Raw genomic sequence first — 27500 nt, 5'->3', positions numbered from 1 at the left:
AATAGAATCGTATAGATTCAAAAGAAAAAGAAATCGAAGATAAAGCAAAACATTGAATCGTGAAGACTGAAGTGCATGGCGCTTTGATAAGTCTTTCGATACATCTTGTTTCAATCATGTAGTTGTTCAAATACGTGATATCAAAAATCTAAAACAATCCACACATTAGTAATAGTAAGAATATTAATAGTAAAATATAACAAATAGAATTTTGTCCACAAAATAATACGAATTCTTCAGTATAAATAAATTTTTTTTTCACGGAATTGCATAAATTTGTATCATAAGAATGAAAATTACATCATAAATAAATTCGCTCCTTTTTTCAGTTTTAGAACTTTCATTGATATGCATCTTGGGAAATTCTCAGGGTACAATATACTTCTATCATCAAGATACACTGGATTCTAAAGTCTTCGAGATTCAATTCATAACAATTTAAAGTCAAATGCACTTCAATCTTTTAAAAATCTAATACATTCAAGTTTTCAGTAGTCAATTTGCATTCTTCATGATGGATTCTTGAAGAAATTCTTTAAAGATTTTATAAATATGTTTATAAAGTTCGTTTCCAAGATTTTTTTTAGATTTCTAAGTCCTTATTCTTTTATTATCTTTTATGGTAGCTCGTCAGATGGTAAAGGGCCCAAGTCTTGATCGCCAGGTCCCATCGGTCCATCCACATCAGCATCCGATCCCATAGGAATCCCAACCACTTCTGGCTGGGAGACTGCCCCTTCAGCAACTTGAAGAAGCATAGGATTTCCAGCGGCATCAAGAACAGGATCGGCTGTGGCTTCAGCGAGATTCGTTACCGATTTGGATTTAACGCACTGAAAGTCTACGTGACGACTCTTGGCTTCTTCCTTTTCCCAAGACATATGGATAAAAGGTCGCTGAACATAATTGTATATGACTTCAGCGCGACCACCGGCACGTTTCTTCACTTTCTCTTTGTAAGTCGGATAACCCTCGATGCCCAAACGAATTTTCTTGAGGCCCCGCTCTTTCATTACTTGTTTGGCCACGTCCCGGTTCTCAATATACTTGAAAAAGCGATACATTGCCGTACTATTGACAGCTGAAAATAAGAAAAGTACGATATAAAATAACCGATGTTTAAAATCTAAAGTAAATTTCAACCTTTAGAAAATGAAAAGAGTCAGTGAAAAGTAGTGAATTAAAAAGTAATAAATATGAATTAATCAAATAAAGTAATGAAATTGTTTCATTGTTTATTCATATATTTATAATAATTATGTATTTATGATACATGTAAAGTCTATTAGTTAAGTTACACAAATTCCAGTTCGCTACTATTCCAATATTATGTAAATTCCTGAGTGTGCGAGCGGTTAAATATATGGTACACATTACAGGATCGTATTAATATCGCAAGCTACCTTGAGCATTCATTGTTGAAGAAAACAGGCGGAACTAATGGAGATTATGCACCTTTAAAGGCAAAGCTAATCGATTTTGCATTGAGCACAGTGATGATGTGTAAAATTAACACTTACTATATTTCATAACTAAAAAAGTTGCATGTGTTTTTTTAAAGCTTTTGAAGGTTACTTACAGTATTTTATATGAGCTGTATCAAAAATATATATGCAAAAAGAAGATTTAAGAGAATTACTTTAACACGTTGAGTGCCGGTGACACACACCGTGTGACATTGACTACTCTCTTCAGTAGCCGACGACGCATACCGTGTGCCACAAATTTCCGTAATATCCAACGATATACTAAAATAACTAATCAAGGTTCTCAAATTGCATAAAAATAATTATCAAACAATGGATAGTTTCAAGCATCGGTTCCTATGGTATATCTATAAAAATTGGTCGGCGCTCAATGGTTAAGTAAATTATGCTATACAAAGTATTTATAATATTTGATTTTTAATGAATAAAATCATTTAATAATACTTATAAGATACTTTGTATCATTAAATTATTTATACAAAATAATTTATATAATAATAAAATATTAAAATAAAATTGAGATGCAAAAATGACATACTATCCAAATTTAATGTTTGTATATAAATTATAGTATAAAATAGTAAAAAAAAAATGAGCAATTCCAAGTAATTAATTATTTGAGATTTTATTCATTTTTACAATAGAATTCTCAATTTAGCTAGAGATATAAATGAATGTTTCAAAACCAGAGATATGTAATTATGTATAATATGTAAATATTCCTAAAAATCCGATTTACTTACTTTGGGAGTATTCTTCTCCCATTTGGGGCGGATACTCCTCATCCCAATCGACGACATCATCTTCGAGCAGGACAACAATGTGGCATTCGCGATCACCGCGTCGTGCACTGTTTACCATCAACGGCAAAATCAAGTCCTCTAAGAATACTTCGAACTGACAGCGTGCACCTTCATTCGACAATTCGTGTAGCAATCCTCCTAAAACAAATTTTTTAACTTTAGAAATTCTTATAAAAAAATAAATCAATTTTTCTATTAGTTTGATATTTTTTCTATTTATATATACATAATTTTCTTAAGTTATAATTAATTCAAAACTTAAGACGTTCTAAGATATTCGACACTCTTGAAACGTTTAATTAATTAAATCGTTATTTTGTACACAAAAAATATTTGTCATATAATATATTAATTGTTTTTATTTTCATTAATTATTTTTTATATTTATGTATTCTTTATTATTATATCTCATATATTAATTACTTATTTATAGTAAAAAATAATATAAACTTTTTAAAAATTTATAAAAAGTTATGCAATAAAATTAATAAAGCTATACACACGCACATATATATATTATATATATATATATTTTTTCGTTTGTAATACTTACTGAGATTTTGACATTTTACAGTGCTGGCATCAAAAGGCACTAGTAGATAGTCACATGCTTCTCGTAGTTCCTGAACACTTACAGTCGGAGGACACCGAATTACTCCGCCCTTATAATATTCTAGGATAGCGCGGAAAACCATGGCAGAAATGCCATCGGCAACCTCATACTCGCCGCGTTCATTAGGTTGAGCATACTCCACACCTGAACTGAACATACGACCCAACATTGTATTGGGATGCGCTGTGAATAAAGCTGGATCAACAATAAATCTGAAACAAGAAAAGATCAAAACGCAAATAGATTTTAATGAAGAAAAAAATAAATCAATAAACTAAAAGAATAACTAAATTATAGTGTCCTTCAACAACAATACATTTCGGCTGCGTTCCATTTTACATAAATATATGTTTCCCTTGCATTCGCCGAATGTTAAACGGATAAAATAATAAAGCATACGCTTTTTATCGAATGCAGCCTTTTTCTAGGATATACAATAACAATCATAATGATTTATCTTCAAGAATTGGTTAGATATTAATTATAAACCCATTAAAACAATATCACAATACACAATTTTCACATTTACACAGTGAAAATCAAACAGGAGAATCAATTATATATTACAGAGTTAATAAAAACATTAAGATTTAACTGAAATGTGTATATATCCTAAGTATATATTTTTAATTAATATCATACATGTATGTATATAATACACATATTTTATTAATTTATTAATATATTTTTCTATTATCACCTGGTATTATCAACAATGAGCGTAATTCTTTCATCGCTAGCTGGCTGATTACTAACTCCAGTAGTAGATGCTGTCGCCGATCCTCCCGACACTGTATTGTCTTTACCACTGCTTTGATTTTGAGTCTGACTCTGTTTGGCCATACTGATGTTATTGATGTTCGAGCGAATTCTGTGGACAATATTAACGTCTCTTAATTAATATATGCAATAATATATTTTTTCTATAGGGTAGGAAATTTTTGGTAGATACATAAGATAATGATATCAACACGGTTTATAAGACCTACCTTATAAATTACGAAGCCCGGTAGCTTGATTTTGAGATTTGAGGTCATAAGAAGAAAAAAATATAATTGTTCGAAATAAATATACAGTTAGAATTTGTTTCTCCTTTTAATTAATGTATTATCTATATCATATTATATCTATAATATATACTGTTCTCGAATATTATATTATATAGATATATATCATAGTCAAATTGTTAACTCAATAAATGTATACACTTACTATAGTCTATCGTAGTCAATATATAGATTTACTCTACGTAAAGTATTAACTAGTAAGCGTATACAATACATTTACTAAAGTTAATATTTTGACTGTATACACATAAAATATAATATATATGTACACATGATCTTTAAAAATTCTGGAAACGCTAAAATATTTTGAAGACAAAGTATTTTTCAGAAAAATGTTTCAGACAAAAATTAAGAGGTTTAAAAAGATCTATTTATTAATCTCATCCGTTTAATCCTGGGCGTTGACAATGTCAGGTTAAAGTTACATCAATTTTTTTTTTTGTAAAAACCTCCATTCTGTCGCATATTTTTATAGCATACGTTAAGTTTTTTAAAACAATACAATAAAATTATTTTTCATTCAAGTAGAAGCTTGAAAATTACAATCAGCATTATTTATTATACATTAGCACTATTTAAGGTGTTTGACTGATGGTTAAATTTTAATATTCGGAGTCATGATATCGTACGTTAAGATCAAGGCATTTGGAAGTTGTTCCTCTTATTTTTATTTTTACACTAGAAATGGAAATAAGAATAATTTCAAACGAGCTTGATTTTGACAAATTGATTTTAACACGTTATTAAGTATATCGAAGTCATAACTCTAAACATCATTCAAAAGGTTTTAATCATCAGTTGAATACCTTAGATAATAGTAATGTCGCGGTACTGTAACTTTCAAGCCTTATAACTCTATACGTATTTAATAAAAAAAAAAACTTTATTGCACAATTTTGATAAGCTCGAGATATGCTACAAGAATATATAATAAAAAAAGTTTTTCCATTAAAAAAAATCGGCGTAGTTTGATCTTGCCGAAATCAAACGGATGCAATCAGTAAACAGGTCTTTTTAAACCCTACAACTTTTATCTAAAACATTTTTCTAAAAAAATGCTTTATTTTCAAAATATTTTAGTGTTTCCGGATTTTTTAAAGATCCTGTACTGTATAATCTATAATATGTACAGGGTGTTCAGTAACGGTCCGCGATTTTTTAGATACTTCTAACAATTAAGGGGATGCTGGAGTGATCAAATTATTAACATTACAGTCGTTCAAAAATCTTGAAATTGATTGAAACCAAAAATCTTTTTACAGGATTTTGCGTCTACTTTAATACTATAAAAGGATTTTTGATTTCACTCAATCAGTTCGGAGATTTTTATACGATTGTATCGTTGATAATTTGGTCATTCCAGTATTCCCTTAAAAAAAAAAGTTAATAGGTAAATATTGTTCATCTGTTTCATGCGGACTACACAACATACGATAAAAAAAGATTACGTGAATAAATTTTATTGATTTGTAATTGATATAAGCAAATGTTAAATTGCTTGCCTTCTTCTGTAACACAAAATTCTGCTCTTTTTAACAAATTACTATGCGTAGCAGCTATTATACAATTTAGATCTAAAGTTGCATAACCTGTAATTATTCTCCCTTAAAGATTTTGAATATTATTTATTAATGTTTAATATACAAAAGATTTTTAACGATCCTACAAAAAAGCCATCGGATTTATGTCAGTATGTACTTATATTCGATTTCCAAAAATATCCTGAAAATAGGTAATTTTAATTTATATTCGTGCACTATGGGCTGGGTAATCATGGATTAAATAGTAATAATCTGTTAAAAATCAATAAAAAAGCACATAGTTTCTTTTTATTAATAGATGTTTATGATACATATTATATTTCATATAGCACGTAATATCACAGTAATATCACAGAATATACCATAAATATTACATATTACAATATAATAACACAGAAATATTACTGATATATTACATATTGATAACTAATATTGAAATGTTATACAGTAATACTATGACAATATAACGTTTTAAATAGCAAAGTGATATAATTAATAACGTTTTTACGATGTCTTTTGATGTTAGAAACGTCATTAAGACGTTATTAAGATAATAAAATTATACGTACACACCCCTATAATTTCACAAGTGATATTTAGTTTATCGTAATTTTTTATTATAATATTATATAAAAGTTATTATTTTCACAATCAGTATTATTTTCTAATTAATATTATTACAAACCATAAGTTATCAGTTTTTGGGTCAATACATTTCAGTACTTTACCCGAAATTGAACAAGACTGTGCGATTTAGCTAAATAAATACGGGATTTTATATTTTAACCCGACAGTTTTTTATATTTAACCGACATTTTAACAAATCCAGTTTGGGACTAACATATTAAAAATTAATAGTAAACATAAAAATGACAAGAATTAAATTCAAATCAACCAATCATGGTTTGAAAATCAATTTACCTTTACTGATTTTTAATTCTTCATTATCAAGTCACATCAGCTCAGACTACTCGGGATCGTTATAGACTAATGATCGTGACTAAAGATCCTGGCCAAAAATCATCCACGACTGAATAATCCTTATATATTTAAGGAGCAACAACTACCCGTGGTAAGGGCTTCTTACCACATGCTACTTAGGAATGCTACATAAAAAAAAAGGTGGACGAAGATTCTTATCCATGCAAAATCTAAAATCTAAATTAGATCTAAAATCAATATTATGGTGACAACTCGTGTCAACACGAACATGAATTGTTATTAAGTCTGCTTATCGCTCTTGACTCTTCTCGTCTTATTAATTCTTAATAGATATTTACTGTCAAGGTAGTTATTATTATTAACATTGACCGCTCAGAATGTACGTTTCGTTTTTTCGGTAATAGATGGCCTTTGACTATTATCTAACCAGTAGACCAGCGTTGACAACATTGCACATTTATACGTCACCATATAACGGATGTAATGTGCGCGGCGTAAATTATTCAAAATGAAATACTGAGGTCGTCGTCGAGGAATTGAATGTCTAGGTTGTCTGTCGTATTCGCTGTCAAGGAATTAAATGTCTAGGCGTTGTCTGTGTGTTCGCTATCGAAGAACTGAGAGTCCAAGTGTTTGCTATTGAAGAATAGTCTAAGTTATAAATTATATAAGAAAGATTGTTGGTCGACCAGAGGATGTGGAATCACCCGCATGACCAGATTATTTTTATAGAGACTCTATATATGATACTTTCTGCGCTTTATGCACAAAGTATTGACAAGTGAGATTATTGAGATTATGTTATTATTAACGTCGTCGTCGACTAGGGGAAAAATGTACGTTTCATTTTTTCGATAATCATCATCTATCCTAACTAGCTGATCAGCGTTGCATGTGGCCGCATATGACGACTCTACAACGCGCGCGACAAAAATTTTTCAAAATAAAATATCGGGATTGTCGTTAAGGAACTGAGTAAGAATAAATATTCGCCGTCAAGGAATTAAGTATCCAGGTGTTATCTGTATAATATAAAAAAAAAGGTAAAAAAAAGATGCTAAGAGTGTATGCTCATCGGAAAAAATTATTTATATAGCAAAACCTAAATACGATCAATTTTTATATTATAATACAATTGTAAAACAATGAGAATTCATTCATCTTTCAACTTTTCTTTGTAACTGTTGAAAGTGTCTAAAAAATCGTGCGGACCGTTACGCTGTAAACATTCTGTATATAATATATTCTAAATTATAGATTGTAGAAAGAAAATTATTGATTTAAAAAAATTAAGATATAGAAAAAAAAAATATTTTATAAAAAATTAAAATAAATTTAATATAGTTACTAAATATATACAATTTTTAAATAGTAATTCAAAATTTAATAAAATAAAAATTATACCAATCGCAACAAATTCCTACGTTTTATTTCATTAATATCAGTTTTAATTCAGTAAAACTCCTGAACTGTATTTTTAAAATTAGGAAGAAAAAAGCGCATATATGAGAAGAAAACTCCTACTTTTATCTATTACGTGCATTTACCTGTTTAATTTCGTAAACTGCGAATTCCTGCCGGAATTGAAAGAATGACAATGCCGGTCACCACTGCCGTCCCTCTGTACCAGACAAGATTTCGGCTTCGACGAGCCACCACAACTATACATGCACAGAACAACCACGTAATCTTATACTAATCGGCTACTTATACAAGCACCTGTGCGATGTTTCTACTATGCTACTTCATAAAAATTTATTGCTTCCAGAACATCATATATATGTACATAATCATAAAAGCCAGTAAGTGCAATTAAAGCCAAATTTCTGTGATACGAGAGAAAATGATGTTTTGAATGCCTATGTGATAATGAGATATTAAATGTTATATAAAAATAATCTTTTCGTTTATATTTATTATCATTATTATATAAAATAATATATTTATATTATATAATATTTATGTTCATAATCATTATTTGATAGAAAATCGATATTTATATTATATATCGTGGAAAAAAACTCAATTCTGAAATAGTATATTGATTTCAAATGCGATCATTAAAGAAGTTAGAAAATGTTGAAAATTTTAAAGAAACAATTATATTATTAATTATTATTCAGTTTGTGCATGCATACACAACATGTATAAAGTTGGCAACGCATTTTTCAAATTTTACATTTTTTTTTATTGCGCTAACTTGTGTAAAAAAAAGTATCATAATACAGCACAATGAAAGAAAATATAAAATTTGCAAAATGCGGAGTTAACAAAAATTTGATTTTTTTCATTTTGGAAAACGCTTCATGTTATTAAGTTGCAATTTATGGCACATATTGGCACAAACGTAGCACAATGCAGCACAATTAAGGAGATGCTCGCGTTTAATGAAATACACTATGCATAATTAGGGAGTCACTTTAAAACCCACAAATTTTACTGATTTTTAAAAAACTGTATCTCCGCATTCAGAGATTACAATATAGAAAGGAAAGATTAGTTACTTTTTTCGTTATTTGTTTGTGATATTAAAATAAGATATTAGATTTAAAAATTAACTGATAATTATTATTTATAGGATTATTTAATAATGATTATTTATAAGATATCTAGGAAATATCCGATATCCGGCATTATCCGAAACTTTTTTATATCAGTCTGAATAGCCGGATATCATTGGTATCCGATAGTATATCCTAGAAAGCATAGAAAATTTATTATAAAATATTTATTATTATTCATTCTTTGTTAAATGTTTTAAATACATATTTTATTTTTACATATTATTATAAAACTTTATTCGAAATATTATTAAAACATAGACTAAATATTTCTAATATAAGTATTTCTTACTTATGAATTATAATGTCTTATTAAGTATTTTTATAGAATTTACTGCAACGTTTACAATAAATATTTCATGATATTTATAATAAATATTTATGATCTGTGCAATCTAAGAAAACAAAAATTTTTATGAAATATTAAAAATAAATCTTAAAAATATTTTTACAAATATTTTATAAATATTGTGTGTTGTTTGGAATTCTGTTGCTGTTAAAAATTTATATTCATATTTTGCGTCATTAATGCAGAATTTTATTCTTTTAGAGCTAAATTTGTTGTACATTAATTTTTCCTCTTTTTCTTGTCACATTGGGAAAATAAAGAAAATTATTATCGCTATTTTTCCTTTTTTTCAAATCTTTTTCAGATGTCCAGTAGGATATTCGATGAAATATATGATATTCGGTAGGATAAGTGTCCTATCGGATTTACAACGCGAAGTAAGATTACATATTGGTTTACAACTTTCAACACAAAGCGAGATTCAACCCAAAATATAGCAAATAATATTGTACTACTGTTAAAAATATTAGAAAAAATAATTTAATTTAAATCAACTTAATTATTAATAGCTTTTTAATAAACATCGAACTACAGCTAAAATTTTCTGAAGATCAATCAATATCATGATCTTGACAACATATATTGCTGGTTTCCTTATATTACATAATATTTAACTTTAGTCCTACTTTTTATGTACATTGTATATTGTAGGATATATAAAATATCCTAGAATGACCGTTAAATGTTTCGTGTGTGCAGGTAGAATAGACTAAACCGACTAAACTAATCGAAAAGTTCTGTATCATATTTTGCAATTTCCGCAATGTTTAACAATATATTAATTATTAAAAATCGCAGAACATTGATTTTTAATAATTTTTTATTCAATTACTATCAACTTTAAAGAAAAACAGCAAGAAATAAAAATTATTTATTTTTTCTCTCATAGAGCTTTAAGAATTTTTTATTAACTTTTTAATACTATATTTTTTTATTGGTAATTATTTTTACCAACAGTAAAAGAAAATGCAGTATTACAAAATTCTGAAAAAATTCTTAGAAATCTATGAGAAGAAATTAACAATTTTTGTCGCTTTTGCTGCTTTTCTATAAAGTTAATAGTAGCTGAGTAAAAAATGATTAAAAATCAATATTCGGCGATTTTTAACAATTAATGTCTTGTTAACTATTACAAAGATTGCAAAATGATAGAAATCTTTTCGACTTACTTGTCGGTTTAGTCTGTTCTGCCAGCACACGAAATATTTGACGATCATTTTGGGACACGCTGTATATGAGCTCAAATATAATTATATATTTATAATATATATGATAATACGTATGTATATATTTATATATAAGTCAAAATATAAATATTAAAGACAAAATTTAAATGTGTATATTAAGCACTTTCTTCATTTATGTAAGCTTTATGAGAATTTAAAGAATGTTTTGATAATTGGCAAAATAATATTAGGTTGTCCGAAAAGTTTGTTTCAATTTTCCAGCTCAAAATTTTATATATAACATCTTTAAAAAAATGAATAAAATTTAAATTTAAAAATTTTTGAAGCTTGAAATCTCTACTTTCGAAAGGTTATTACTATATTTTTTTTAATTTCTGTGAATGTGGTAATTTTTATATATAAAAAACTACGAACTGAAAAAGACGAAAAATTTTCTTTTCACTTTGTGCGTTTTTTCTCACGTGCCCCAAAAAATTAGAGAAAATTTTCGATTATTTATCATGAAAGCTTAAAGCTTTCCCTACAAAATCATTTTTTTTAAATATTCCTACGATTTTTTTCTTGAGTTATTCGCGAGTTAAATAAAGGAAATTTTTGATTTTAATTGTTATATAACATAATTAAAAATCACTGTACCGCAATTAAAAAATCAGATTTTTAAAGCAAAAACTTACCTCTATCGAATAGCATAATCGCTAATTTTTTTAATGTACAATATACTATTTTGAGCTAGAAAATTTGAAACGAACTTTCCAAACAAGCTAATACATGTAAATTTATATATAGAGAATAACTTGCATGCAAATATATAATGAATATTTGTAAGAGCTAAGTGCATGCCGAAAAATCTAAGATATTGTAACTAAAACCAGAGCTAGTTTCTTTCGGTTCATATAAACTTAAATAAAACATTAGACTCTAACTTGACTTCTCAACTTCTTAAGTGTTAATGATGATATCCTTGTTTTGTAACATACAATGTAAATAGTAATAAATTCTTTGCTGTGAATTTATGTAAAATCATTCCATGAACATTCTCTATATTGCAGAATCTAAAATTGAGTAATTAAAATTGAAATAAGAAAATTCATGAATTACCTCAGTCTATTTTTGTAGAAGCGATGCAGTATGCTTCCATCAGTCTCCTTGTAATCAGTCTCTGTATCACTGCTGCTGTCTTGTACATAACTGATGCGTTCTGAAGGATTTGACATGTCAAACCACCTGACAAAAATAGAAAACATATATATGGTAGACAGGAAAGAGGCCAAAATTTTGTTGTTTTTTTCCTCTCTTCCACAAAACGTTGTTCAAACAGTTATAGAACTCTGATAGCAATTTACAGAAAAATTGGTAGCAAGCTTGATTAGACTTTGACTACAAAACCATAGCCATCTGTGTCCACATTTGGCTGTGGATTTATCGACAAAGGCTGCTGATAGGCTATGCCAGAAAATGGATAACAGAAACTGAGCAAAGTCTGCTCGATTCAGGTTCTGATTTAATCTGCTCTCAATATGGCATGCAAGATTTTGTTCAATTACTGCCTATCAATCTACTATCATAGCATGTCAGCTGGCTTTGTCCTATTTCTGACAGTAGGCTGACATTGTCAGATAGTACTCTGTATACAATTTGTTACCCTTCTGCAATCAAAAATTGGTAGCATGTTCTGCTCAACGTTTATATCTGCAGGCTTCACTATCTGAAGATTCAGTAATATGCTAGATTTATTAATTTTTACGCTACAAAAAGCATTCTAAACTTTTGATAAATATTTTAACCTTAAGAAATCATTTTTGCCGACTGCATAAGTTTCCATCTCTCCTTTATATTATCTTTTTTTTATTTATGTCATGCAACAATTTTTATCATTCTTATATTTCATTCGTTGGCATATAATAAACTTCTATATTTCTGTTTACTTATCAAATACAAAAGACGTTGAGAAGTAAAATGAGAAAAAATTATATCTTTTAATGAAACTTTGAAATTATCAAATCACTTTAATTTTCTTGAACTGTTTTAAAAATTGGAAATATTTCATCGAATACATCACACAATGATCGTAATAATATAATACAGTAGTTAATAATGATGATACTTACGGGCTCGAGAGAAACCAACCGAGCCGTTTAAAAAACCTCTTAGTGAACTTGCAGATCTCCAGATCGTATGAATCAGCACGAATGTGGGTTAACTCGCTAGCAACGGCTTCTCAGTTGACAAATATAATAAAACTCTATGCACTTAATCACACTTGATGCACTGATACACATCTGCTTATTAAAGGTTTTTTTGTACCTGTAGAAGGGAATCGATTTATATTTTGAGTTGAGATTCTTGACAGATAAAGGCATGGCACATAAAAAAGGTAAGGTAGTAAGACGTAAGCAGTAAGTAAATTGACCAATCACAGTAATGCCTGGTTTATGCTTCGGTCTTAAGGTCTTAATCCTAAAATTCAGCCAATAGAGTTCAAATTTCGGTTAGAGCTGGCAGCTTTATTGGTTGAATTTTAGGATCTTGGGATTAAGCCTGAAGCATAATGGGCCTTCTACAATAAGTCGTAAGTCACAAATCATAAGTTATAAGCTAGAAATGGACCAATCACAGTTGTCAATTTTTAGTTTCTTACTTCCGATTTATGACTTATGGCTTATTGCAGAAGGCCCATAAACCAGGCACAAAGCCCATTCTACAATTACGTAAGCGTAGTTGTATCTGGTTATAGTTGTAAGAATTAACCAATCACAGTCAAATATGAGGAGAATATTCGACTGTGATTGGTCAATTTCTTACTCTTCAGTCTCATTCACTACTACTACTGCCATTGTAGACCACGCATTAGGCTTTACCTTTTCAGGGTCTAGAGAAGAAGAAGAAGAATAAAGCGGGGAGCACAGACTTTTGCATAACGCATAAACCATATACATAAAGAATTTGATTGGTTCATTGACTTATGCATAAGAAAATGAACCAATAAAATTCTTTATGTATATGGTTTATGCGTTATGCAAAAGTCTGTGCTCCCCGCTTAAAGGTTAAACACAATAGGCACAGGCAATAGGCATAGTCAATAGGAAATTATGATCCGTCCAATCAGAGCTCTAGGATATAAAGCTAAAAACACAATAGGCACAGGCAACAGGGAATAAGGAGCCATCCAATCAGAGCTCTGAGATATAAGTTCAATATTATATCCCAGAGTTCTGATTGGACGGCTCGTTATTCCCTGTTGCCTGTGCCTATTGTTTAAAGCTACGCAGAATAAAAGGAATAGAGAACAGAGAATAACAATAAGGGCTACGCAGAATAAAAGGAACAGGGAACAGAGAATAAGAATTTCAACCTATCAGAAATCATATACTGTGGAATACACACTATTTATTCCACAATATATGATTTCTGATAGGTTGAAATTCTTATTCTCTGTTTTCTGTTTCTTTTATTCTGCGTAGCACCTTACATAAAAAGTTACTAGATAGTATCCATTTTTAGAGTACGATGTAAACTAGACCATAGAATCTGACCAAATCTGATGTCCTTGCTGGGTGCTGCTGGATTTTGCAAAGAATAGTGCTTGAAGTACATTCGTCTGATTTGTTTTATAGAATTGCACGGATATTCTCACTGAACATCAAAATGCAAGGATTGAGTTTGAAGAGTATGAGGAAGCACCCAACTGTGAGCATCAAACTCATAGTTTACTTTGCATTACGGAATGTTGCAATACTCCACTCAATATCCTCTTTTTTCCTTCTTTTCTAGCTGCTCCCAATTTATTTCTGCTTAGGCCTGGGAGCCTTTGGTGCGTTCTTCTACACGGCACGCTTGGCGTTCCAAAGTCCTGATGTTTCTTGGCTAAACAAGAAGGAGGCTGAACCATGGAATGCCTATAAGGATAAGCAATATAAGGTTCTGAGTGTGACAATTGCTGTTTTGTCACTCCAAGCTTATTTCGGATGATCCATGTCAAAATTCAGGATATAATTCTATTTACAATTTTCTCTGTTTACACACACACACACACACACACACACACATATGTGTGTGAAATTGTATATAAATAGAATTCCATCTTGCAGGCCTATTCTGTAACTTGTTAAGACAGTAACAACATTGTTGCATAGCTTTTTATACCATAAAATACTTGTGCAATAATGTTACTACTACTTAAATGAAGGCACTACAGTGCAACTCTTTTATTATGGTGCAAAAGCTTTGCAGTGGCGTTATAATTTACAACAATAATGAAACTTGCATTAAGAGTTACAGAGTAAGCCTGCTGAAATACGATTGACCAAAGTAAGCTTAGAATAATTCCAAATGTATCAATTGTTCAGAAAGCAGCTCCTGTATGTGCTCACTTTTGTGTCTTGTTACAGTTCTATGCAACAAGAGATGAAATTACTAATGCGAAGAGCCCGGCGCCAGAGTATTGAGCAGCAATATGTAAACTAGTATTTGTTATAGGAATAAACTGTTATATAAATTGCTACCTTTGAAAACTTTCATTTCTGAGCAATACTATTGTTCTTATGACCAAATAACAGGAGCGCAGCAGTCCTAAATTAATCTCGGAAGGAGATTAATTTAATTTTACTTTTAACATTATTGAATATATATAAATTATGTAATTTAATTTTTTGTTTGAGAGAAAGTTTGATATTTAATAAAGGCTATCTCGCATGTAAGTGATGTAGATACAGAAAATACATTTTGTTTTCCTCTACTAATATAATGTTGTTAAATCAGTGGCCTTTTATATTATCCTACAAAAGTTTTGCCTGTATTCATAGTCAGACCTTATATTGAAGGCTTCCTCAAACTTATCTTTAGATGATATTCAAACTATTTTATTAGCTACTGAGCATCTAAAGATAAATTTAATGAAGAAAGCCTTAAATATAAGATCTGACTATAAATATATATATTTTATCATGTTTTTTACTTATATATACATATATAAACAAAACGAAAAGGAATGACAGATTCATGAATTTATCGTGGAACACTCGAAGATTTTTTTTTTCTGTAAGAAGGAATTTTCGGAAAAGTGTGATATCGTGTCACTTGGATAATTATATTATAGAAGGATTAGAATTATATTATATGAGGACATACTGTTGCTTGTAAAACGCTGATCGACGATCGAAGTTAAACTGATACGTTTTAGGAAAAAGATACCCATTGAGATTCGAGGTTAGTAATCGTTTTTCATTTTCTTTTTGCTTCCAACAGTTGACGTTCGTACTCAATTGGCACTTGGCGTGAAGTTATTGCAGAGACGGATACTTTATAAAATATCGCTAATAATACGTAATAAAATGAATAATATATTCGGTAACCTCGATAAGTTTATATATTATATAAGACCCTGAAAAAATATATCTCTCATTTGCTATAAAAAGGACATCGAAAATTGTCACTTTCGAATCGCTTAAAAAAAGAAAACTTGTAGAGGAACGAAAGTTCCTCTGCAATCAATCGTTATACCGAAATTATACTTCAAAATTAATATTCTAAAATTTTAATGATTTCAATTTATTATTTTCTTGTAGTCGCAAATTAGTGATATGTATCGAGTTTTCATCGTTTCCTCATACAGCAGTTCTTTTCAGTCGCAGCTATTTACGATGGTCTCAACATGGGAAGATTTCTATGCAAAGCATCCACCCCCTCAAGACTTGGCGCAGAACGAACAGGCATTGAAGGAATTCACCAGGAAGCATCTTGAGGCCGGTAATAAAGTGGTATTGGTGACGGTGAGTCTCAGAATTTAATATTATACATATGCAATAATGAAAGGAAGAAAGGTCAATTTTTTATTATGCCCAATTTCTTCCCTTTCAAATAAATGCAGAAAACTTTATCCAGGAGATATCTCCATTGTATTTTGGAAGATATCTCCTGGATAAAGTTATATCTAGAGGTTAAAAAATTAGGCATAAGAACAAAAAATCAGATCACAATTTAAAACTAGTTTATCAATAAGTTCACAACGTTATTACTAGTTTTTTTACGATATGTAATTGTGAGAGGAGAACATTTTGACTTCATTTAGTCATCAACCATCTTAAATAAAAAATAATAACAAAAGTAATAGTTAAAATTTACATAATAAAATGTTCGAAAATATTATTTCATTATATGAATTTTATCTATTAATTCCATTATTATTTTTCTGGAACTGATGATGACTAAGTGAAGACAAAACATTTCCTTCTTAATTTTATATCATAAAAAAGAAGTAATAATGTAAACATAACTACTTTTAAATTGTGATCTGATTTTCTGATCTTAATTGATCTTTCTTTCTTTTATTATTACTTAAACTAGAGCTAGAGTGAATTACAGAAATTCAAAATTTATAATACATGCAATGTTTCTACGACGTTTTAATTTGAATTGTGACACATTTACTTACAGAGTGGTGGTACGACAGTACCCTTGGAACACAATACAGTGAGATTTGTGGACAATTTCAGTGCAGGGACAAGAGGCTCGGTTTCAGCAGAATACTTCTTAGAGTATGGATATGCAGTTATTTTTATGCATAGGTAATATTAGATTATTAAGTATGAAATGTTCAATTTTTGTATTACTATTAATAGCAACGTAACTTTATTAAAAATGAATAAAATTTATATTTAAAAAAAGTTTTAAAACTAAAAATCTCTATTTCTAAAAGGCCGCTGTTTTTTAAGTTTCTGTGAGTTTGGTAATTTTTATATGTAGGCAACTATGAGCAGGTTAAAATTAAATTTTTTTGTTATTGTGTGGACCTATCACATAATTAAAAAAATTTTTTTGAAAATTTTTGAAATCACGCAATTTGAAAAATTACACAATGATACATTCTTTTCTTCTATTTCTATCATTTAATTATTTAAAATTCGATAACTTTATAAAATAATAGATGAAAATATTTTTAATATATCATTTTTCAAATTTTAAAAAATTATGTACTGATTTGGAATAATTTGTCATTATGTCATTTATTTGTTTTAATTACATGGTTTCATTATATATTTTTGTGATATGATTTTTTTTCAGTAGGGAGGACGAAACTTACTGATATGTTTTGCCAGAAGATTGGCAGCAGAAACAGAACAAGATTTTGTAGCTCCTATTTGGTTTTTGCTGCCAATCTGATATTAATTAACGTAATATTTGATAATTAAACATTCATTTAATAAGACATACTATCACATGTACGGGACATGACATACAAATTATGTGCGTATATTATAAATGAGAACGAAATATAGATAATAGATTTACAGTAAAGTAAAAATGTGTATAATATATTTTCTTTATTTATATAGATAATATTAATTCTTGTATAAATTCATAAGAAATGTATTGTTTTATTTAAAGTAATATTTTTCTCTTTGATAGCCACAAAATTGTGAATCACATATTTTATCACAATTTTTATCATTATATATTTCATTTTCATTTAATCTAATGTATAGTAAACATTCAACGGCAAGTGATTATAGTCACCGTTAGTAACAACTAAATTAACATATATAAAAATTTGTATTGCTTTTTTTTTCAATTTTTTTTTTATGAAACAAGTGCCTTATTTGCCATACTATCTTCAACTCTTTATAGCATAAACTCTTTTTTACATTTTCAGAGTTAAATCTTTAGAACCATTCTCGAGACATTTTGTAGGACAGAAATTTTTAGACTTGCTTCAAATATCAGACAATAATGAAAATCCTATTATTACAGGTAAGTTACGAAAAATAATTAACTATAATCTTACTTTTTTAATTCGCATTGATTAAATGTTATTATTATATTGTTTTTTTCAGTACTGCCAGAATATACACAGAAGGTAGCAACAGTATTGCGAAAGTATAGAGAGGCATTTAATCAAACAAAATTACTACAACTTACTTTTACAACTTTCTCCGAGTATCTCTGGCTACTGCGATCTGCTTGTCAAGCATTAGCACCTCTGGAGAACAAAGCTATATTATATTTAGCAGCAGCGGTCTCGGATTTTTACATTCCTTCCAATGAAATGGTAGATATATCATTCACACATAAAACTTCGTCTCATTTAAAAAATATAATGTATTCCATTACTTTATTACGATATACAGAGTATCCCAGAATTACCGCCAAATATTTCGTATGCTGGTAGCAAACTAAGCTGAGTCGAAAAGTCCTCTATTATCTTACAAAATTTTCGCAATGGTTAATAAGATATTAATTACTAAAAATCAGCGAATATTGATTTTTAATAATTTTTTACTCAAGTACTGTCAACAGGAAAACAGCAAGTGATAAAAATTGTTTATTTTTTTCTTATAGAGAGAATTTTTTCAGAATTTTTTAGTATTGCATTTTTTCATATTGGTAAAAATAGTTGCCAGTAAGAAAATATACTATTAAAAAGTTGATAAGAAATTTAAAAAAAACCTTTTTAAGCTCTATGAGAAAAAATAAACAATTTTTGTCGTTTACTGTTTTTCTGTAAAGTTGATAATATTTGAGTAAAAAGTTACTGAAAACCAATATTCGACGTTTTTTTTTTAAATTAATATCTTATTAATTATTGCGAATATTGCAAAATGATAGCAGATTTTTCGATTCAATTTAGTGTGTTCTATCAGTACACAAAATATTTGACAGTCTCTCTGAGGCTGTCTAGGTATTTTGGCATTTACCTACTTACCTTAAAGCGTGAACTGTTGGTGAGAGAGAGAGAGATTCGCTAATTTTAAGTGTTTCTAATTCAAAAACTATTATGGCCTTGACATTCTTACATGAGGATTTTCATTTGAAAATAATCTCAGAAATCTACTCTTAAGCATTGTTACGGCCTTTACGATACACACTTTATATATAAAATTTCTTTCAGTCGGTCCATAAAATTTCCTCGAGTGGACCTCCAACTATATCTCTTCAATTAGTACCAAAAATTTTAGCTCCGTTAGTCAGTTTGTGGGTACCGAAAGCATTTGTAGTTTCATTTAAATTAGAAACTGATGAAGATTTGCTAATTTCTAAAGCGAGGACTGCCCTTAACAAGTATCATCATAATGTAAGTAATGAAATTGAGTTTTCTGTAAAATAATTCTAAATTTTGATGGGAATGTCTTTCAGCTTGTAATAGCCAACATGTTGCAAACTAGAAAGCAACAAGTGATTATTGTAAGCAAGGAAACCAATTATGTTTTGTCTCTTACAAACGAACAGCTAGATAATGGTGAAGAAATTGAACAATTAATCGTAAGGGATCTCGTTGAGAAGCATATAAAGTAATTATATGGTCCAAAAAAGTTAGTTGATAAATATGTTTTTAGCTGTATAAAATATGTTTTCAATTTTATATATAAAATCTGCATTTTGGAAGTAAATAAATTATATTACAATGGTGATAATGGAAGATAGATACTCAGGTTTAGTATATACTATTATATTGTACATATATATCAGCATTATAAAGCAATATAAATGTACAGAATTTAGTTACAAATACTATTATTTTGCACAGCAGATATACATTCATATTTTTGTACGGATTACATAACAAACGGAATGTCTGAACAGATTAAATTTTTTTATTAATTACAGAGCGAGATATATATTTTTTAAAATAAATGTTTAATGTATTTATTAGAGCTATGTAAGTTACGTCTTGAACATTCTCTGATCTGTAAAATTATTTTTAAGATCACCGTTCGTGTCAGATGTTAAGTTTTATATTATCTGAATTGTATATAAATACTTTTATCTCTAATAAAACAAATAAAAAACCTTAATTTTTAAGACTAGCTAGTAACATATTGATTTTATCTACGAATTGTCTGTCTGATGATCCGCATTGTGCCAGCACAAATGTGAGAGCCGAAGCATCTTTTTGTTCATACGCTGTTTGTGCTGCTTCGCTAAGCAAACTGCAGAATTATAGTAGATAGTTATATTCTTATATGTAAATCTTATTTATGTTTCTTTAAAGAAAATATATTTTTTCAAGTACTTACTTTAACTTCACTAAATACTTGACTTTGAGATCATCTTTAACTTTGGTTAAATATTTTCTCGCTTCTAATTTTTCGTTGTACTTTAGGCATTCATCTATAAACGGCTTAAACATGGAAATTGTGAAAACATTATTTCATCACATCGACAAACGAATAGCTGCATACATAAGTATTGTGTTACTCGAAAAAAAAAAGGATCATTAAATTTTAGCACAGTTTTAATATTTTTCAATAGTGATAAAATTCAGCGAAAAAGAATTTATTGAGATAAACTGAAATTTAAATTAAAACTTGAATATTCTCCTTAATGAAAATCAAATGTGAATTATATAAAATGTTAACTGATTAACAACGGAGCCCTTAAATATTTTGTAAAGTATAAACATTGCTGAAAGAAATATTTCATACAAAAGTTCTAGAGTTTAAAACAATGTATTTACTGATCTTACCTCATAGCCAATAGGAGACTTTTTACTTTTAGAAAACTTTTCCAAATCATTCCATAAACCTTGTTCTGCTAAACATTGTATTCTTAGCCACCAATATCTGCATTAAAATATTACTTATATAAGACAATATACATAAAATAGAACGAATATACAGGACTCTTAGTATTAAAAAATTGTCAATGAATATTGACTCTTAATTGCCTTTTTATTTCATTGACAATGTACATAGTTCACTAAGTTATAAAAATTAATACACACTACCTCCGATCTGGTATTTTATACTCCGATCGTAACTTGTCCGCCAATTTTAACTCATTACGCAATAATAATATTCTCATGGTATCATGCAAAGGCTTTCCCACGACTGATTCGTGTAGCGTATCCTCTAAAGATCTCTGATATTTCAAGAGTTTTATCTGTTCTTCTGTTAACGACGCGTTAGTATCATTACGAGCCGATCTAAAATTTTCTTGAGCCGATTGCAGTAATGCGTCTCTCGACATTGTATTCTAAAAATATGTGGCATTATTTATTTCAAATTTTGTATTACAAAAAAAGTTTTCAATTATAAATGCAAAAATATTAACTACTAACTTTTCGTTGGTAACTCTCAGTGATAAACCACACTGCTTGCGAATGAAAATCGTCGTATTGATTATAAATATCACGCAATGTCTCTCTATTGTGGTTCTGACAATATTTGATATATAATGCCATTGCTAGAGGACAATGCATTATAGACATCTGCATTAAAGATTAATTGTAAAAAGCACGTAATTATGTATCCTTGGAACAAAATATCATTGCTTACTTGAAAGTCGCCAAGTGTCATATTTTCTCTGAGATGAAGAATGACAGTATAGACTAGATCCGTATTACCGCTTTCTACGGCTTTATGCAGGGCAGCACGTTCCTCGCCAAGTGTCAATAATAAAGGTACTTGTTGATGCGCTCGTGGTTCATAATCGATTAACTGAAAAGACGCTAATAGTATAAATAGTTCTCCTTTGCGTGGTAAAGTACGTGTGTGCGTGTGCATTACTGGGTGTCTCATTTTAACTTTTGACACCGAAATATCAAAAATTATAAAAGATATGAAAAAAATGTTTCAGTCAAAAGTTGTACAGTTTAAAAGATCTGGTTATATTCGTTTGACATTGGATGGCGTTGCCACGATCAAGATGAGGTCATTTTGAATTTTTTAAATAGAACCTCCTAGATTTTATTGCATATTATTATAGCTCTTCTTAAGATCTTTTCAAAACACTATAGCTTTCACGAAAGATAGTTGAAAATTTTCGCAAATTTTTTTGGACATATGGAAAAGACCCACAAAGTAATAAGAAAATTGTTCCTTTTTTTTCAGCTCGTAGTTTTTTATATGTAAAAATTACTAAAACTCACAGAAACTAAAAAAATATACTAATCTTTCAAAAGTAGAGATTTCAAACTTTAAACTTTTTTTAAATTTAAATTTCGTTCATTTTTTTTACTAAGATGTACAATTTTGAGGTAGAATGCATTCAAGATTCTCAAAATTGAAATAAAAACTTTCCGAACAACCTAATATTTATATAAATAGATTTACTTTAATCGCCAATTGTTTTCGTCCGCAATCCGCTGCTCTTTTTGCAATTTCGCTATACGAAACACCAGGTGCGTATCCTAATTTATCAGCAATTTCCTCTGCTATTTGTTCCTTATCTAACTGCGTTTGTTTCACCTACAAAGTAGAAAAGAAAAATATATTTGTTAATCCAATTTGCACGTAAAATTTCACCACTTTACATATTATTTATCTTACTTTGTAACAAGCCCAATGTGCTAATATTCTACTTTCCCCATCTATCTCGGGTAACTGCAAGTGACGCGCTATTTGTATGCTCAAATAATAATGTCTTCGTGCTACTAGTCGGTCTAGCAACACTTGATTCGTGAGAATATTAAATCTAGTATCATTAAGGAGAGATTTCTACAGAAATATATTGCAATAATTATACAAAAGATTATACAATATTTTGCATAGTATCAACTGAAAAAAAAGGATACTGCGCATACGTTAACGGAATGCCCACAACAGGATGCCTCACTGCATTCAAGACTCTCAAAATCCTACACATTTGAACATAATACTCCGAATCTATCGTTTTGCTAAATCCTTTTCCAAATTTGGCAGCCTAATAAAAAATTGACAATATCAAATAATTTGATTTTGACGAACATACGTTTTTCTCTCAATATATTTACCCTCATCAGAATTTTTTGTGTTTCGAAATCGAATTCATGACTCGCACCATCGATGCATGCCTTTATTGCCGAATCCAGTTTATCTTTCACCAAGTCTATATAACTATCAGCTTTGTGACTCTTCTTTTGAAACTGTTTAGAGGCTTCTAAGAGATAGGATGCAGGATCCGTCGAGTTGATTCTAAATATTCTTTGCACGACATTTGGTACTTTCTGAATCATTTCATGGGAACTGTTCGATAACACGCGTACTCCGTCGATTTCCGTAACTAAATGTATTGAACCATCATAATTGTATACTATAGTATCAGCCATACGTCCTACTACCATTATCGTACTGTGCCAGCTGCATACCACGGCTTCTGTACCACACCTATGACAAAAAAAACCATTACTTGTTACTCCAAGAACAAAAATCAGTCCATTTTATCCACTATTCTTTATATTTCTCATTAGACTTAATTAAAAAAAATATATATATATATTATCTTTACCGACCAAGCTATATTCGTTAGAGATTCCTTCACATTTGTATAGCATTCACAATATTTCTCTCTGAAATCTATTGAACCGATATACAAGTGTCCAGTATCGGAATAAAGCGCAATATGGCGATTGTTGCTGGACGCAGCTATCGCTATCACACTATTGATCTTATTGTTGAATAGACTGCTCTAAGAAATATATTAAAGTAGCCTGGATTAGCTGTTTTTAAATGCATAAGAATTTACGTCATGTAAATTATAATAACATTGTGAATACAATATTATGCTCACAAATGAAAAAGTGTTCTGATGAGACTGATGAATTACAAATATTCCTTCTCTATTTGACAAAATCGCTTGTGTCTCCCTTTCGCAATGTACCATGTACCAGCAATCAATTGGATATCCTAGAAGTAACAATTGCATTGACAGAAATTTAATAAATATATAAACGAATATATAAATATATAATAAAATGAAAAATATAAAAATGATATACAATGAAGAATATAATATAACGTATTAACAAATGACCTCAGACTTTTTGTATTTCAATTCGTGACAAAACGATTCATATATTATGTATTGCATAATTTATAGTTTATAATATATTACTTAGTTAATTTAATGTTTTCGCATTGAAAAGAACCGAAAATGTTGGTTGAAACATATGCAGATTATTTCAGATGAGTAAATAAATAATTTTTCCGCATCAATAACCGCGTAGACATTTAATTGACTTTTTAATCCCTCTTAGATTCGTAGATTTACTCTTAGAGTCCTATTCTTAATTTATATATTATATTTACTTGGTACATCAGTAATTGGTCGGACTTTAGGCTCAGACACGTTGTTTACTAGAAATATACGATTGGTGGACGTTAAAACAGCTATCCCAGTGCTATTAGATGTTGTGAAAAACTTTGCGTCGACAACTTTGGTATCCTTGGCTACCTTGAAAAGAAAGAATAATGTATTTATAATTTAAAATTAATATAACGAACTCAAAGCTTGATTCTTGCAAAACAATAAAAGAGAATATGAAATGAGGGCTAAATAACAGGCATAAGTATGTTATTATAAATGTAATGTTTTAATTCTTATAAGAAATTTGTTTTAATTATATTCAGTCTTCATTAGCTAAGAATAATTAATTATACCATCACTGCGTATATTTTTTTATTTATTGTAAAATTAAATTTTATCAAATAATTGTATTATGACGAATTACTTTCTAATAATTCAATGTAATTTGAGGCGAAGAGTGAGTAGAAAGCAAAAACGAGTGAAATTAAATAACATTCATTATTTTACTTTTCAGTTTAGTCAGTTAAACAACAAAGAGATAAATATGACAATTCACCATTAAGTAGAGACATATATGCTCATTCTCAGTCTACAATAGAAGTTACTCTCCAATTATGGGTTATGAATTTAATTAACAATATCAATTATCTACTATACTGCTGAAGATGATTTAAAAAAAACTGAAATGTTTAAGTATTAACGTTTGTATTAACATTATATATAACATTTTTTGAAAATATGATTAGAAATTTACGCTATAAATTACTGCGCTGTATTGATGCTCTTATTACCTATACATCAAATTAATATATAATGTACTTTTGAATTTCGAGAGTTCTATCAAATAATAGTTTGTTTTAAAAATAGAACATGTATTAAATAAAATAAATTAACGAAAAGCAAAAATTATAATTTTAATGAGATCATTATTTAAGGTCAGATACACAATAAAAATAAAAGGAATAAATAAAGTACAAATAAAACAATATAATACTATGTTATAAATGAATCAAGTCGTCAAAATAAATATCTGTGATTAAAATATAAAACAAAATCATATGAGATATAAAGATTTACATCTCATATGATTTTCATATCTCAGTTAACTTACATTTCCCATGCTAAAGGTATGCTGATAAGTTCCAAACATGTCATATATGAGAACCATACCATCATCTTGCACGCACAACAATTCTTCTTGCTGAGACCAGCCAAACGATATCAGTTGGCCACTGCTCCACTAATAGATAATTAAGCAAAGAATAAGAAACAAAGGTAAAAAATATCATAATTCAAGTCACAAATTTGGTTTTTGTCAAACCAAAGAGATCTTACTTGCAATTTGGCTGTCAATTTCCCTGATGATGTATACAGCAATATTAAAGGTTTGCTAGCCCCTTGAATCTTGACAAGTTTCTTGGGGTTTCTCGTTACAGCAATGGAGCCTCCATATGGAGCTGCAACAATCAAGTTGTTGCTGGAAATCTCATGTTGGAAGGATATCGGATACAGCTCAAATTTGCTGAAATAAAAATAAGTAACATTCTGTTAATAATAGTAGCTACGTTCAGCAGAAAGCAGCTTTGCAAGTATTGTGAGTCTTTAATAAAACGATTTATAATTTTGATATAAAAAAAATATATATATATATGTATAGTATATATGATTTATACATTTACAAATTGCACAAAGCTTCTTTCTATGTTGAATGTAGCCAATGCATCAAAACAATGTCAGACTGTGTATATCAAAAATACAAAACTTAAATATGTAAACATATTGTATTTGTCAAAAAATATGTATATAAATTTATCAGAGTATGATAAATTTACCGAAAGTATACGTCTCGTCCCAGAGGAAACCAATCGGCAGTTAACATCGCCGACATTTTTCGGTGTATTAATGTGAGATGTCAGACAATGACATAAATCACAATCACATAATACTCCTATATTTGCCTATTGGATAATATATTTTCTTTCTTTCTCTCCTTCTCCTTAATAAATGGTTCCTGCCTCCCTAGAATAGAATAGTGATACCGGACGGGCTGCGTTTCTAGCCGCTAGCGCATGCGCGTCGAATATCAGTAACGTATTCGCTAATAGTAAACGGAATTCATTAGTCGCACGTGAAAAATTTGTTAAAAATTCCTGAAATTATAATATATTTTATATATTTTACATATATCACTCAAAAATAATGCACATATATTAAAAATATGATAATTTGCATTTAATAATAAAATATTAGCTAAAGAATAAGGGTGCAGTCCCATGGAGCGTATCGCGCGTATTGCGGTCATTGCGGATCGCGCGTATTGAAGATCTGACCAATCGCGGATGTTCCGCTGTATTTGATGCGCGAAAGTTTCGTTTCTTTGATCCCATCGAACGGAATTCACGTAAGCGGATAGTCAATCATAAAACAATTTTCGTTACTTTCCTTCATCTGTCTTCGTCTAAATAGTTGTATGATTGGTAAACCGACGATTTATTTACGCTAATTCCACTTCATGGGACCACAGGAACAAAATTATTGCGTATCGAAAACAATGGAACAAAACTGACTTCTGTGGACTAATTACTGTAGGACCGTAGAAAAAAGATGACAGCCGTAAAAAGTAACCATATAGTGTGTGTAAGTAAATTTTATTAAATATTAATTTATTCAATAGAATAAAAATTCGCAATGGTTTATCAGGTGTAGAATGAAATAAAAAACAATATTGCTTTTGTTGTTAGTGATTCTGCAAAACTACGATTCTACAAGCATATTACATCTCGAGAGCTGCCATATATGTCACTTAAACTTTTTCAGATCAAGCGATTTTACTTTTACATTTGGCGCGTATTACGTTACATGTCGTTAACACTCGTATTGACAACTGAAATATGGTCGAGTGTTTAATATACACATTTATAATATATATACATATATATAAATATATATATA

The 27500-nt window shown here is 29.3% G+C and overlaps 4 protein-coding genes across 5 annotated transcripts in view; 2 read left to right on the top strand and 2 right to left on the bottom strand.

Annotated features, from left to right (window-relative positions):
• Window positions 1-12760, bottom strand: part of LOC108780484 (uncharacterized) — a 29625-nt gene extending 16865 nt beyond the window's left edge. Inside the window, exons 1-8 of the mRNA XM_018548214.1 lie at window positions 12659-12760; window positions 11649-11774; window positions 8001-8114; window positions 3604-3774; window positions 2844-3115; window positions 2231-2428; window positions 628-1081; window positions 402-407 (exon numbers count right to left, since the gene is read on the bottom strand). Of these exons, the coding sequence (XP_018403716.1) occupies window positions 402-407; window positions 628-1081; window positions 2231-2428; window positions 2844-3115; window positions 3604-3774; window positions 8001-8114; window positions 11649-11764 (1331 nt within the window). The 5' untranslated portion in view covers window positions 11765-11774; window positions 12659-12760. The remainder of the gene's footprint in view (window positions 1-401; window positions 408-627; window positions 1082-2230; window positions 2429-2843; window positions 3116-3603; window positions 3775-8000; window positions 8115-11648; window positions 11775-12658) is intronic.
• A 1319-nt stretch (window positions 12761-14079) lies between these two features.
• ND-MLRQ (NADH dehydrogenase (ubiquinone) MLRQ subunit) lies at window positions 14080-15051 on the top strand. Its single transcript, XM_018548179.1, has 3 exons — window positions 14080-14237; window positions 14322-14468; window positions 14939-15051. Exons 1-3 carry the CDS (start codon window positions 14196-14198, stop codon window positions 14993-14995), a joined length of 246 nt encoding a protein of 81 aa, XP_018403681.1. The 5' UTR covers window positions 14080-14195; the 3' UTR covers window positions 14996-15051.
• A 605-nt stretch (window positions 15052-15656) lies between these two features.
• Ppcs (phosphopantothenoylcysteine synthetase) lies at window positions 15657-19838 on the top strand. 2 transcript variants are annotated; one of them, XM_018548177.1, is made up of 7 exons: window positions 15657-15755; window positions 16175-16318; window positions 16983-17113; window positions 18199-18296; window positions 18380-18594; window positions 19435-19617; window positions 19680-19838. In XM_018548177.1, the coding sequence occupies exons 2-7, from the start codon at window positions 16190-16192 to the stop codon at window positions 19836-19838; spliced, it is 915 nt and encodes a 304-aa protein (XP_018403679.1). In that variant the 5' UTR covers window positions 15657-15755; window positions 16175-16189. The 2 variants fall into 2 exon arrangements, with proteins under 2 accessions (XP_018403679.1, XP_018403678.1); XM_018548176.1 differs by lacking the exon at window positions 15657-15755 and having other exon boundaries at window positions 16046-16318.
• Window positions 19839-20334: 496 nt separating this feature from the next.
• Window positions 20335-26577, bottom strand: Vps16A (vacuolar protein sorting 16). The gene is made up of 16 exons (XM_018548123.1): window positions 26381-26577; window positions 25884-26070; window positions 25660-25788; window positions 24551-24695; window positions 24033-24148; window positions 23755-23930; window positions 23257-23629; window positions 23059-23186; window positions 22814-22958; window positions 22598-22732; window positions 21821-21982; window positions 21604-21753; window positions 21271-21518; window positions 21010-21106; window positions 20561-20664; window positions 20335-20473 (listed from the first exon to the last, which is right to left on the bottom strand). Exons 1-16 carry the CDS (start codon window positions 26434-26436, stop codon window positions 20335-20337), a joined length of 2490 nt encoding a protein of 829 aa, XP_018403625.1. The 5' UTR covers window positions 26437-26577.
• Window positions 26578-27500: the final 923 nt, after the last annotated feature.

Source organism: Cyphomyrmex costatus, unplaced genomic scaffold, assembly GCF_001594065.2.
Source record: "Cyphomyrmex costatus isolate MS0001 unplaced genomic scaffold, Ccosl1.0 scaffold70, whole genome shotgun sequence".
Taxonomy (NCBI): domain Eukaryota; kingdom Metazoa; phylum Arthropoda; class Insecta; order Hymenoptera; family Formicidae; genus Cyphomyrmex; species Cyphomyrmex costatus.
This window is presented reverse-complemented; position numbering and strand designations above follow the sequence as displayed.

Excerpts from the sequence above, each read along its gene's own strand:
- Vps16A (XM_018548123.1), bottom strand. The coding sequence starts at position 26,436 with ATGTCGGCGATGTTAACTGCCGATTGGTTTCCTCTGGGACGAGACGTA. Across the intron at positions 22,733-22,813 it reads CACATTGGGCTTGTTACAAA|GTGAAACAAACGCAGTTAGA; the intron begins GTAAGATAAATA and ends TCTACTTTGTAG. Across the intron at positions 20,474-20,560 it reads AAGTATTTAGTGAAGTTAAA|TTTGCTTAGCGAAGCAGCAC; the intron begins GTAAGTACTTGA and ends ATAATTCTGCAG.
- ND-MLRQ (XM_018548179.1), top strand. The coding sequence starts at position 14,196 with ATGCAAGGATTGAGTTTGAAGAGTATGAGGAAGCACCCAACT. Across the intron at positions 14,238-14,321 it reads GTATGAGGAAGCACCCAACT|CTGCTCCCAATTTATTTCTG; the intron begins GTGAGCATCAAA and ends CTTCTTTTCTAG. Across the intron at positions 14,469-14,938 it reads ATAAGGATAAGCAATATAAG|TTCTATGCAACAAGAGATGA; the intron begins GTTCTGAGTGTG and ends GTCTTGTTACAG.
- Ppcs (XM_018548176.1), top strand. The coding sequence starts at position 16,130 with ATGTATCGAGTTTTCATCGTTTCCTCATACAGCAGTTCTTTTCAGTCG. Across the intron at positions 16,319-16,982 it reads ATAAAGTGGTATTGGTGACG|AGTGGTGGTACGACAGTACC; the intron begins GTGAGTCTCAGA and ends ATTTACTTACAG. Across the intron at positions 17,114-18,198 it reads GCAGTTATTTTTATGCATAG|AGTTAAATCTTTAGAACCAT; the intron begins GTAATATTAGAT and ends TTACATTTTCAG.